Here is a 14474-nt window from a genome sequence, read left to right on the forward strand (position 1 = left end):
TAAACCAAAGTTATGAATCTCATTCATCAGTGCAACTCCAAGGGTAAAAGACCATTTTACCCTTTCCTCACTTGGCCCAATAGGTGAGGCCCAACCCAGTAGCTCCAAAAACTCAATATAGCCCAAAATCCTAAATGGCACCCAAAGCCCATTATGGCCGAATCCAAAAAGGCCCAATGTCGAACGATAGCCCAAAGTCCACAAATGATCTATAGAAGTTAAGGTCTAAGCCCCATCAAAACAAAGCCCATATAAACCAAGCCCACAACTCCTTCGGCCCACTAATTAGCATACGAAGCTTGTACGCCCTACGTACGCGATTGATCCGAAGATGGGGCTCGCACCTAGTACGCTCAGCGTACTCAAGAGTATGCCCCGCATAGTGGTATGATTCCAAGTTCTTGATCAAACGTCTAAACCACTTAAGAACTTAACATACAACCCTCAAACTAACATCATATTAAGGTCCTAAACCATAAAGTCAAAGACTTTAAGCCTTTGCATGACTAAAAATACCACAAAGTCCAATTCTAGCATCTTAACTCCATTAAGAAGAACATCAACCTTGCATAGTTGAGCTCAACCCATCAAGTTATCATAATTATGTACAAAGGGCCTCAGAAAAGCCTAGATCTATCATCCCAAGTTTTTGGAGTAGCCCATACTACCAACCAAGGCTTAAAGGACCCAAAAGTGCAAAAATAAAGCCCTAAACTAGATCTAGCATAAGGAACCAACAAATTATGAGCATTATACCTCAAATATCTTGCAAACATGGTGAAGATGTTGGATCTTCAAAGCTCTAATTCCACCAAAGCCTCACCACCAAGCTTCACTTCCTTCAAAGGGCACAAAAACACCACAAAAATCACACAAAGGATCATAAACACTCAATGAATATCAGGGTTTCATTCTTAGGGTTTGGAGAAGTGGAGGCTGACCATAAGATGCACCCAATGCATCATAAGTTGTTTAAATTGGGCACAACCCCTAAAGATTTGGGGTTTCCCCTACTTAGCGTACGCTCAACGTACTCCCGCGCACGCCCAACGTACATGGGTGCCTCCACATCCATTCTTCGAGCTAGTACGCTCAGCATACTCATGAGTACGTCAAGCATACTCGGCTAGGGACCAATAATGAAAAGAATTTACAAATAGGGGTTTAAAGGAACATACCCCAAAATCGTGAATGTTACATTTTTACCCGGAAACAACCGGATCGAACCGGTAAAAAAACCGGATCGGTGTTAATCAACTCTTAGAATCGAGAACTAGCCCGGGGGTCCAAAAAGGGTCCATGTCCATGTGCAAGTTCAGTTCGATCCACGTGTCCAAATACTCACCCCTAAGCATATGTATTTGTATTGTGTATTATATTTAGTTAAGACATACTATTGTGTATGTATTATACGTATCATGCCCATGTGTGCATTGTATTTATATTGACTGATTAATGAGATGACGATTATAGGAAAATATTCTCGTTAGCAAATATGGTTTTATATCTCATGCATTCATGGAAATTGTCTCGTTGAGATGTCAAAGGAAAAGTGGTGATCGTTCAAGCATGGAATGTGACTATATAGTATAAACTAGTGATTGTATAATGATGATATCCCTATATGTAATACGGATAGACTCTACTGATACAATACCTCCCTTTATGAAGTAGATCTTCGCTGATACCTTAATAGGTTGATTTGTTGTTCTTGTTTTGGTAAGGTTGATAGGGTGTCATGTATATGATTAATACGGAGGCATGATATGGAAGGGCCCGTAAGGTTTTATTTTGAATTGTGATCAAGCATTGCATACACATTATATTGCATGAAATATGTTTGGAAAAAAAAAAAGATTTTTGTCTGTTTTGATAATTTAATATGTCTAAACTTATGTATTTCACTTAGTTCATCAAAAAGATAGTTAATTTCCAAATAAAAATAAATAGTTTGATCAATCAGGTTATTGAGAATGTATACAACTCATTATCGACACATAGCACTGGCACACATAAGCCGACGGTTGAACCGTAAACCGTTCATTAGACCGGTTCAACAAAAAAAAATACGATTTTTAAAACATTGATTGTAACAGTATACAATACTTCTTGTTTTGAAAAAAAAAACATTTTATTCAACACTTTTGTGATTACAATTTGAAGCTGAGTTGATCATCCCCCGGGCGGTCTTTATCCTTTTTACAATAAACAAATTAACAATTAACAAGTCCGCTTTTTAGTAGACTTGAAAATGATTATGAAAATAAAGGTATATATCTCTGACTTTAATCAAGCGAATATCTAATTATGTAATTCATATTAACTAACAAACGTTCTAATTTACAACAAACAAACGTGTGAATTTTGAAAGCTAAGGCTCACAAGAAAAACACTTCAACAAATTCTTCATAAATTTTGGGATGTAAGGAAGTATGTGTATATATCATTACCAAACACTTCTATTCCATTCTTGATTAAATCATTTGCATGTTTTTGGGTTTCATCATGAAGATAAGTCCCATCAACACTCTCGTCTTTATCTTTTTTGTAGTGATTCTTTCTCCAAGCTTGTCTGATGCCGATACTACGGCTGTTTTCATAATCGGTGACTCATTATATGACGTTGGAACAAATACATACTTACTAAAATCGATTGCAAAAGCCAATTTCCCGTGGTATGGTATCGACTTTTTCAACTCGACTCCTAATGGAAGGTTTTGCAATGGTCAAAACCTAGCAGATTTTACAAGTACGTTTTTTTTTTCTATAAAGATGCACAATGGGCAAGCTGGGTAATACATTTATAAATAATTAAAGTGTTACATATTATTAACGTGTTAGATATTATAGCGTAAATTAATTTGTTTTCTTAAATGAAACAAGTTTTCCACGTGTAGGCATTAATCAATGAACAATTTACACATGTGTTTGTAGATCATATTTTCTGCAACGACTATTAATCCATATACATTTTAATCTCGAAAAGCAGTAATCTAGTTATACGAAATGAATTTATAAATAATAACCAAATATAGTTAAGGCCTAAGGGTTATTTGTGTATCAAAAGTTAACTGTACGTTCTTTCTTCTTGTCATATAGACGTGCACGGATTTATGTAAATTTGTTTGCGATCATCTTAGCTAAAATCGCATTTGGAGAATCCGTGACAAGTCCACCACCATTTCAAGCAATTCATCGCGGCGGAATCAATTTCCAGGAAAGGCTCATGGAAGCACTTGACATCAACTCAACAAGACATTGGGAGGGTCCCATTAAAAAATTTACTTTGGCATCGACTAAAGCGAAGGAGAACCCTGGCAAAGGCGTAAACTTTGCATCATCAGGATGTGGGATTATTGACGCCACCTCAGCAATAGATGTAACATCACATTACCATCCACAATGCACTAATCTTTAAAGTTTCAAGGATCACATCTTCATTCTACTCTTTATACGAATAATCTATCAAAATTTTCATACAATGCATTGAATAGTTCAATGTCTACTTAACTTCAATAGTACATTTCATATTGATAGAGTTTAATCTATAGAATATCAATTATGGACATGTCATTTATTTAACTTTTTTATTAAACTGTGAATTGTTGATGTTCTTAGGCCCTAATAATATATCCGTTTTTTTCAGCAAGCTGTGTCGATAACCCAACAACTCAAAGAAGTAAAGTTTGTTTATGGAAATCTAAGTTCGCAATTGGGTGCTGATAAGGCCAAGGAGTATTTTGAAAAAGCAACGTTTGTTATATGTATTGGCAACAATGATGTCAACTTTTTTGCCCTATTTCGATATAAGTTGGAACCAGACCCATACATTGACAAACTTATCCAAAGTTACAACAACACCCTAACGGTAAACCTTTCTTATATTCTTATAGCATGTTCACTCTGTCATTTATAATTATACGTACTCTAATTGTGTATAAATTAATTAAAGTATACGATAATGTTTAGACTTTATACAAGCTGGGAGCAAGGAAGTTCGGGATCTTTGGTGTGCCATATGTTGGATGCAGTCCCTTAATGAGAGTCACTATTAAGGGTGGAAACTGTTCAAAAACAGCAAATGATTTGGCACAACAATTCAATATTAAACTCGAAGGACTTTTGGTACGAATGCAGGAAAATTCAGAGGACATGCATTTTTCGTATGCAAATTCATATAACCTACTTTATGATATCTACATGAACCCTGCTACGTATAGTAAGGACTTAATTCATTGCATTATCATGTTGCACCATGAAATCAAGGAGTTGGTTACATCAATCATAATTGTTTTTATTTTCTTCAGAAATTAAGTATGTAAATACGGCGTGTTGTGGATTGGGAAGGTTTAGAGCGATGAGCAATTGTAATCCGATCGCCAGGTTGTGTAAGGACAGAAAAGAGTATCTTTTTTGGGATGTGTCTCATCCATCACAATACATTGCTCAACTTATGATGGAAAAGTTTGCATTTGGTGAAGCGAGATATGTAGGACCAATAACTTGGTCCGAGTTGGTGAACATATAATTAGATAATTATAGCGATTGATCATATGATCGTTTTTCATCCTACCGATTCATACTTACTGTTAGAATACATACAATATTCATGACTACGTGTTTGACTCTTGAAATCGATATGATGGAGAATCTTTTCTCTTTTATGTAACTCTATATGTTCGTTTCTTTTTCGCATAATGGGGACAAGACTTTAGCCATGTAGAAGAGACGATAAGTACCAACACACACACAAGAAATAGTTTTTAAAAAACTATAGATTTTAAGAAAAAAAAACATATTTTTAAGTTCGTTTTTTCCTTTTTATATAAAAACTGAACCAAACCTGATACCCAAATGGATATGGTTTGTGTATGTTTAATTGAATAAGTTAGGCAATAAATAAAATATTTAATCTATCTTTACAGTTTCAATTAAAATTAAATTAAAATAATGAATATATGTTAAGGTGTAAGGCAAAATACTTCAAAAATAAAAAATAAAAAAGTAATACAAAGATTAAAGACCTGAAAATCCCAAACATAGTTGGATTTTGTTCTAAATGACTTTCTAAATCAAGCCATAATGCTAGGAGGGAGTGGGATGGGTTGATCTCCCATTTCTATATATATATATATATATATATATATATATATATATATATATATATATATATATATATATATATATATATATATATATATATATATATATATATATATATATATATATATATATATATATATATATATATCACTGTTGTAAAAATCCCGACTATGTCCCGATTAATCTCCGATTAATCCCTAGGCAGTGCTCGACCGATTAGAGGGCGTATAGCGATTAATCAATGCATACATAATAAGTGAAACATTATAAAACGATGAAATTTTTACATTTTGAAAAAGTTTTATCTCAATGTAAACTATTTAAGGCATTATTAGTGTTGTTTTAACCATATTAACCTATTTTGTTATCATATTAGTGGTATTTATGAAATTTGATATGATATTAGTCATATTTAACTTTTTAAAATTCAACAAATTAGCAATTAATGGTACCCGAATAATCCCCCGATTAATCTCTTGACCCCAGTCCACCGACTAGCTAACGTCGAGCGTTTTTTGCAACCTTTTATATATATATATATATATATATATATATATATATATATATATATATATATATATATATATATATATATATATATATATATATATATATATATATATATATATATATATATATGTGTGTGTGTGTGTGTGTGTGTGTGAGAAAAGTGAATATACCCTTAAGGTATATAAGTTTAGGTACCCAAACTCACCATATTACGTCGTTTTGTATCATATAATACATTCTAATTGTCGAATTTTCTTATAATTTAAACTTCTAACTTGATTTACTTCCATGATTTTTATAAATTACACATTTATCTTCCTCTTATATATTTTTAATTTTCAACTACGTACAATATATATAGTCTAGTAGGTGTTCGACAAAAAAATGTGATGTAAGAGAAAAATAATAGTGAAATTTGGAAAATCTTGAAAATAAATCAAGTTAGGTTGAAGTTTAAGAACATTATAATAAATATATTAAGCAAAACGTCGTATTATGGTGTGTTTGGGTACCTAAACTTATATACTCTTAAGGGTATATTCACTTTTTCATATATATATATATATATATATATATATATATATATATATATATATATATATATATATATATATATATATATATATATATATATATATATATATATAAGTTGTAAAACCGGTGTATTACACGGATAATTAAATAAAAATAAAATAGTAAAATGTAAATACTAAGGTTTTTTAAAAAATAAAATTTTCAAATAAAGAATTAAGAAACATATTAACTGCAATTTATTATAATTATTATATTTGATACTTTACATATATAAATATAAAATTGTGTGGCTTTTTAATTTTAAAAATTGAAAAAAAAACCTTATATTGACATGTGAATATATATATATATATATATATATATATATATATATATATATATATATATATATATATATATATATATATATATATAATTTCATTGATTGAAAGGAAAACAATATCACTTAGAACTAGACCTGGAGGAACTTGATACGACACGGCAACACAACATGAACTCGACACAAAATAAATGTGTATCGGTAAATGATTTCGACACATTTAAGTAAACGGAGTGACACGACACAACACGAAATTTAAACGGATTGAGTTAGAGTCAGAATTTTCAATTCGAATACAACATATTTAATTATATATAATCTTTTAGATTTGTAGCGTACCAAACTCAAATATTAAAATTAAAATCAAAATTTGGTATGGGCTAAGCTGAATGGGACTGGGGAAATGAAAAGTTTGAATGTGTTTCAAATTTTCAAAGTAGCTTAAGTTTACTCTTCCTTACGACTTATCCCATTTGCGTCCCCAACTCTTACTTTTTCTATTATTTCTTCTAAACTTACTATAAATTTTGTCATTCCACCACCTAACACCAGTGTTTCACTTTTTCTTTTTCACCACCCCGTCTCATACTTTCGAACCAATCAAAGGTTTCAACCCGACATGACACAACATATTTACACGGTTTAAAACTTAACCTAAAACCCGACACAAAATTGACACGAATATAAAATGGGTTGACATGGCACAACAATTCATTAAATGGGTTGGGTTAGGGTCACACTCTCTTAACCCGTTTAAATTCTTAACACGACACAAACCTGACATGACGTGACATGTTTGTCAGGTCTACTTAAAACATAAGGAAAAAACGACATAAAGCCTATATACCACCATCACCATGCCATTTAGAACCACCCATAGTCAAATATTATAATGTTTACTCCAATCCATTTTTCTAAATCCTTCACAACATCCTAAAACGAAAGATGTCTAAAATCATTATTCTTTTCTTTTTGGTAAAGTTCTTGAGCTTTGGTTATGATGTTTCCCTCATTTTCACCGATTGGCCATTTCACTTCAAGTTGATAAGTTAAGCATGGAATTCAATTACACTTTTGTTGGTGTTCATCCATGTTGAGAAGATTTGATATTGTATGTGATAGTTGTCTTTCTTCATTTGTTGAAGGAAATAGATCATTATTTCTTATTAAAAGTTATAAGGCTCATGTTTCTTGCTAGGCACTAATAAGATGATGTAATATTTCTGGTCAGCAATTATAATCTTTTGAAGTAAATAAATTGAATTACTTGAGTATTATGTGTTCTATGTGTAGTTACATGTATTATATGTACCAGTGTTGTAAAAATCCTGATTAGGTCCCGATGTAACGACCCAAAATCACGACTAAAAAATTCTTTTAAAACATTACTAAAACCATATTTATAAAAACTATATCATAAGTCATAACATAGTTTCCGAGTATCAATTCAAAACATAATCTTATTATCAGAGTAAAACATTCACAGGCTAACTAACTATGGTGTGTGCACTGCAACCTCTCCAAGCTCCTCTTTTGAAAACTAAGTACCTGAAACCAAAAACTGAAAACCATAAGCACGAAGCTTAGTGAGCTCCCCCAAACTACCACATACCATCCAAACATATAAAGCACATACTGGGCCTTGCCCACTGCATCGGACCGGAGTCCGGAAACTGCATCGGACCGAAGCCCGAAACTGACTGGGACCTTGTCCCCTGCATCGGACTGGAGTCTGGAACTAGTTGCATTGGACCGAAGTCCGGAACTGACTACATCGGATCGAAGTCCGGAACTAACTACATCAGACCAAAGTCCGGAACTGACTGATCATAGCATAGCATAAACACATATCAACTAGCATAACACATATAGTCTAGCATAACACATATCGTCTAGCATAAATACATATACTGCATACTACATCAGTCCGTAGCCCGGAACACATAACACATAAATCCTGTCTGAGCCACGAAGGTATCAAACACACTATCTACTGCATCAGACCGAAGTCCGGAAACTACTGCTAGCTAATCGGGCCGGCATTATGGCCGTAGACCCGTTCCTACTGGAAGGAAACTCACCTGAACTGCTGAGCTCTGCTGATAACCCTCTGGCTACTAACCGACAACCCTTTGAGTCGCTGCTCCTCTAGCTCTCCAAGCTACCAATATCAATATGACACTTAGTCTGACAGTCCTCCAAAAGTCAACTAAGTCAACTCTGGTCAAATCAAAGTCTTGGTCACAGTCAACCTTCCAGGTTGACCCTACTCACCGAGTCAGCCTACTAACTCGCCGAGTTCATAAGCTCAGAAACCCCTTTCATTCGCGACTCGACTCGCCGAGTCTACTGATTTCCGAGTTCGGTCCTGTCCAACTCATTGATTCTTCACTCAAATCACTTATTCGAGTCTTAACTAGAAGGGTTTGGGGTTTCGCAACTTGACTCGCCGAGTCCAAGAACAGGCTCGCCGAGTCCAAGGCAATCTTCAACAGACTCGTCGAGTTGTTCTTCTAACTCGTCGAGTTCTTACCTATCTTCATCCAACTCGCCGAGTCCACCCATGTGACTCGCCGAGTTGCTACGTGATTTAAGTCTGGTATCTAGCCCGACTCGCCGAGTCCTTTCGTGTATTCTCATGATCTTGAGTCACAGAGCTACTCCTTTGCTCCAAACAATAGATTTGGGTTCCTATAGTCCATTAGCAACATAAAGTTGCTACCTTTACGTGCTTCTTGTCTCATAATACCAAAACCAAGCTAGAAAGGAACTTAACTCATGGGGAATGGCTTTTGCATAGCGACTAACAGGGCTTTCTGCATCTTTGGTCCAAATAGAGCTCAGATTTGGAGTTTCAACTCCAGATCTAACTTGTGCATCAACTTTTCATCACATACTCTCAAAGTAACCCTAAAACTCCATAAAAGATGGATCTAGAAAGGAGAAAGCCAAAGATAACGATTCATTACCTCCAAATGCTCTAAAAAGTTCCACCAACTCTGGATCCAAGGCCTCCTCTTGCACCACAATGAATCTCTTCTCTTCCAGGCTCCAAATTACTTCACCAAGGGTAGATCTTGCTCCAAAAACGGTTATGGTGGCTAGGGTTTGGGGTTCTGGACTATAGGGGTCGCAAATAAGCCCTAGGGAAGAGAATAAGATGCTTAAATAGGGTACCAAGTCCCGGAATTAGGGTTTCCCAACCCAGACCAGACTCGCCGAGTCCACTTGCCGACTCGCCGAGTCGGTCACTTACTTTACACCCGGATCCCGCTCCGACTCGCCGAGTTCCTCCCTGGACTCGACGAGTCGACCCTCTTTAACTTATGGTTTTCCTTTCCTTTCTTGACCTTTCTGATTTCGGGTGTTACACCCGATTAATCTCTGATTAATCCCTAGGCGCTACTTGACTGATTAGAGAGCGCCTAGTGAATAATCCATGCATACAAAATGACTGAAAACAGTAGAACCCGATGAAATTTTTACACTTTGAAGAAGTTATATCTTAATAGATATTATTTGAGGTATGATTAGTGTTGTATTTATCATATTAACCTATTTTTTTTATGATATTAGTGGTATTTATGAACTTTGATATGATATTAGTCATATTTAATTGTTTAAAATCTAACAAATTAGCAATTAATGGTCCCCGATTAATCTCCGCCTAGCCGATTAATCCTTTGACCTCAGTTCACCGACTAGCTAACATCTAGCGATTTTTACAACCTTGATATGTACTTATAGTGATATAATAAAAATAGGAATAAAATATATGTCAAATAGAATAATAAATAGGAAGAATATCCTTGATGAAAGATGAAGTAGTCAAGATAAGGATTCTGGAGATATAAGGAACGTTGAAATCCGACTTCGTATAAGGAAGTAATGATTCTTCAAAGTTTCACGATTAACTGGTACGGCTCCACGTATCAAAGAAAGTAAATTTTGATAAATTACTTTTTAGACTTAGTGGTCTTAATGAAAGTCTTAGTAGTCGTTAAACCGAGAGCATGCATATAGAGAACATCTAAATCTGACCTCATGAGAGGAAGTTATGACTTTTTGAAGTTTCAGCGTAGTAATGCGGGCACATAAATCGAAATTCTAATTTGTTGATTGTTAGCCGAAATAATCTAAACCGGAGTTCAAGATATCTTTTATAGGAGTTGGATGATAAAAATATCATCGAGAACAAAATTTGTATGTAAGAGTTATACTTTCTGCGGTGATTTCTAACAGCCTAAGCCTATCAAAAATGTAAATTTTTGGTAGAGTGAGAACTAGTTGTTGGAGTCTAAAGGAAAGTTGTAGATATCATGGAGAGATTTCCGGTGATATAAATAATGTTCAAAAGGGAGCTCATATGAAGAGGTTACACCATTTTGAAAATTTTGCACCACGAGAGAGCGCCATGTGGCTAAGACAGGGCAGCCCTTTTCTTTCGAGACATGTTGAAATGGACCGAGGAGATTTTGACACGTGGAACCATAAAAAGGTGACACGTGGCACCTTATAGAAAAGGCATACACTGAAAAATGAGGCGGCGACATGTTGTAGAAGCCTAAAGGATCCAACAGGGCCATAGGGTGTGGCGCGCTTAGCTTTTCTTGGTTATAAATAGTGGCCCTCGTATAAACTTTCATCCTCACACCCCTACAGCCAATTCTATCAACTTATGCTCTGCCTCAGCCCATTTTCCCTTAATTTATGTGTTTCGGCGAAGCCCTGCAACACCTAACGTATTCAACCAAATAGTAGCCATCAAGTAGGAGTCATACAAGTGCAATTTCCGGACTTTGGTTAGGAGGAACCTCGCTAAGTTAAGCTACACTCTAGTTCTTTCTATGTAACTTATATTTATAGTCATAAGTCGTTATTACGAACCTATAAATAAGAACTATCAGTAATTCCAAGTTATAATACTGATTGATCTACTTACAGTAGAGGTGATTAGAATGGTCATCTTGGCTTGGTCGTTGGATTTTAGAAAGGCTACATGTCGAAATGGTCTTTCCTTCCAACTTTCCTTCCTGACTGATCATTGTTTGATAGAACTATTGGTATTTATTGGAATGTTTGATAGTTCTGGGCTATCATTAGAAACATTATACTAAGACTTAGTAATAATGATTCTAGTTCACGTCAAAGGAAAGGTCAAGTGCTAGAAGTGAAGCGCTGCCTGATTTTCGAATCAGCACTTTAACAGGTGAGTGCATAGTAACTTCGACTTACACATAGATATGAAGTATTTAGATGATTATATGCTAAATGTGTCGATTATTTGTACTTCCTAATATTTATGCTAGAGGAAATATTATAACATGATTTTATTTGATCTAATCGTGTGTGTGTGTGTATATATATATATATATATATATATGTGTGTGTGTGTGTGTGTGTGTGTTTGTATGTTTCTGTTTGTATATATATTTATGCTTATAATATATTGGGTATAAAATGTATGATAATGATGAAATAGATGAGATTAGAGGATGATAAGAAGAGAGACCTTGACTTTATAAATGATCTAGTCATCTAGCGGATTATTGATGACAACCACAGACTATTCAAGATAGTCCAGTGGAACGCTAGCAAGCTCGCAACCTATTGGTTTTTTTGAACTATGTGTTCACTAAAGATGTACTTCATCCCCCCCCCCCCCCCTTCATGGTTGCCTTATTGACATGCATTTGGTAAGGAATCCCCTAAGTAATATTGTCTACCCTGATGCTTACAATGATCCTCAGGGCAGGTCCCTTGAAACTAGTATTTAGGGTCATAATATGAGGATAACGGGATTGGGTAATTAAGTTAAATTGTTTGATGAAAAGAATATAATTAAAGAAATTAATTATTATGGGTTAAAACCCTATGTGCTCACCAAAATGTCCCAAGTCTGACCCACTCGATTTCCTTGTATATCAGGTAGCGGTACGAAAGCACATGTGTGTTGAGATGGTTCTGATAAGAGGATAATGGAATGTAGGCCAATAGGTTAATGTACTGTTGTAAGGCCTGTAGTCTTTCGTTTATGCTTATGTATTGTATTGACAATGACATCCCAAGGTTTTTAATATAAATAAAGTCCATTTCTTCAAAAATGATTTGACAAAATTATTATCATGTTTTTTGGAACAAATTCCGCATATAACTCTTTAAAAAAACACTTTGTTTTTAATAAGTATAAATAAATCAGTCTTTTCTGGCCGTGAAATTAGGGATGTCACAGTTGGTATCAAAGCATTAGTTTAAGCGAAATAGGAATATTTGAGTATTTCTAGACTTAAACTTAGAATATTAAGCAATGATTGTAAGATGAGTGTCTTCTATATTTTGGGTAGTATGCCTGAAATGACATATGCACTAGCTTATTTTAGGAAGGATGCCCAAATTAATTTTATGTGCTAAACGATTTATGTTAAAGCATGCTATAATTATACGATGCCTTTAGATTCCTTAGGATACCTGCCTAGGATGCTATTATTTGAATAAGTCAACGGTCTGTTTCCAACCTTGATTCAGAAATTTTGTGTGTTCAGGATTCCAAATGTTTAAGTATGGTATTAGAAGTGGCATGTAATAATTCTGAGAAATAAGGAGGACTATACGTCGAACAAAACATTCCTTATCATAATTTCTCATTTCAAACATCTTCTTTTGTGTATAGATCAACAAGGTGAGGACTCGAAGCAGATTAGGAAACACTAATCAACAGTATAAGCCTCGTACAGTCGAGCATGCACCCAGGGTAATGCATGTGCAAGAACCAATTACGATAGCAGGAGTCTAAACAATGATTTGGGTTATGATGGTCGAACAAAGGGAAGAGATGAGATGAATGTTGCGTGATGTTTTAGAAAAACCTACTACAACTATTCTGCAAACTGATTTAAACAAAGAAAAATCTTAGGAGGGAAACTACAGTTAGACTATTAGGCAAGCTAAGGCAATAGTGGTTAGAATAAACCAACCAAATGGAGGAGATGATGGACATGGGTGCAAGTATAAGAAGAAGACCGCAATAGATGGTAATGTACACACTTATAAGGCGCAATTGGTTGCAAAGGGCTTTTCTCAAACTCTGAGAGTTGATTATGATGAGACCTTTTCACCAGTAGCAAAGCTTAAGTCTATTAGGGTTATGTTAGCCATTGTTGTATTCATGATTATGAAATATGACAAATGGATGTCAAAACTGCTTTCCGTAATGGAAGGTTGGCTGAGGATGTTTACATGAGTCAACCAGAGGGTTTTGTTAGTATAGAGTACCCTAATAGAGTGTGTAAGCTTGAGAAATCCATCTATGGATTGAAACAAGCACCTCGCAAATGGAATCTTTGTTTCAATGAGAAAGTCAAAGAGTGTGGCTTTTCGAGGAGCGAAGATGAATCTTGTGTATATGTCAAGGCTAGTGGGAGTATAGTTAGCTTTTTAGTATTGTATTTGGATGACATATTACTCATAGGAAATGACATCCCAACTCTGCAAGAAGTGAAGTCCAGGCTTGGGAAGTGTTTCACTATGAAGGACCTTGGTGAAGCTACATATATCCTAGGAATAAGGATTTTGAGAGACAGGGGTAACGGACTAATTGGACTTAGTCAGAGTACCTACTTGGATAATGTGTTGAATAGGTTCAGCATGCAAAATTCCAAGAAAGGAGAACTACCGATCCTGGGTAACACCAGATTGAGTAAGACTTAGAGCCTGAGTACAGAGGCTGCGATAGCAAAGATGAGTCGAGTACCATATGTTTCCGTTGTAGGCTCGATCATGTATGCTATGACTTGTACTCGTCTTGATGTGGCCTTTGCGTTGAGCATGATCATCATATATCAAGGGTACTCTGTCAAGGCTCACTGGACTGCAGTAAAGAACATTTTCAAGTACCTACAGAGGACTAAGTACTAGGTCCTTACCCTCGGTGGGAGTGATGACTTAAGACTAGTAGGGTATAGTGATGCTAGCTTTCAAACTGATAGGGATAATTTCCGCTCTCAGTCAG

General features: G+C 35.1%; 1 protein-coding gene across 1 annotated transcript; it reads left to right on the forward strand.

The window, feature by feature from the left end:
- The first annotated feature begins 2469 nt into the window (after positions 1–2469).
- LOC111899734 (GDSL esterase/lipase At1g74460) lies at positions 2470–4614 on the forward strand. Its single transcript, XM_023895584.3, has 5 exons — positions 2470–2749; positions 3141–3379; positions 3647–3868; positions 3970–4219; positions 4308–4614. Exons 1-5 carry the CDS (start codon positions 2488–2490, stop codon positions 4526–4528), a joined length of 1194 nt encoding a protein of 397 aa, XP_023751352.1. The 5' UTR covers positions 2470–2487; the 3' UTR covers positions 4529–4614.
- Positions 4615–14474: the final 9860 nt, after the last annotated feature.

The sequence above is a fragment of the Lactuca sativa genome, chromosome 4 (assembly GCF_002870075.4).
Source record: "Lactuca sativa cultivar Salinas chromosome 4, Lsat_Salinas_v11, whole genome shotgun sequence".
Classification (NCBI taxonomy): Eukaryota; Viridiplantae; Streptophyta; class Magnoliopsida; order Asterales; family Asteraceae; genus Lactuca; species Lactuca sativa.

Coding starts and splice junctions, on each gene's coding strand:
- LOC111899734 (XM_023895584.3), top strand. CDS start 2,488: ATGTTTTTGGGTTTCATCATGAAGATAAGTCCCATCAACACTCTCGTC. Junction 2,750..3,140: donor AAACCTAGCAGATTTTACAA/GTACGTTTTTTT, acceptor CGATCATCTTAG/CTAAAATCGCATTTGGAGAA. Junction 3,869..3,969: donor GTTACAACAACACCCTAACG/GTAAACCTTTCT, acceptor GATAATGTTTAG/ACTTTATACAAGCTGGGAGC.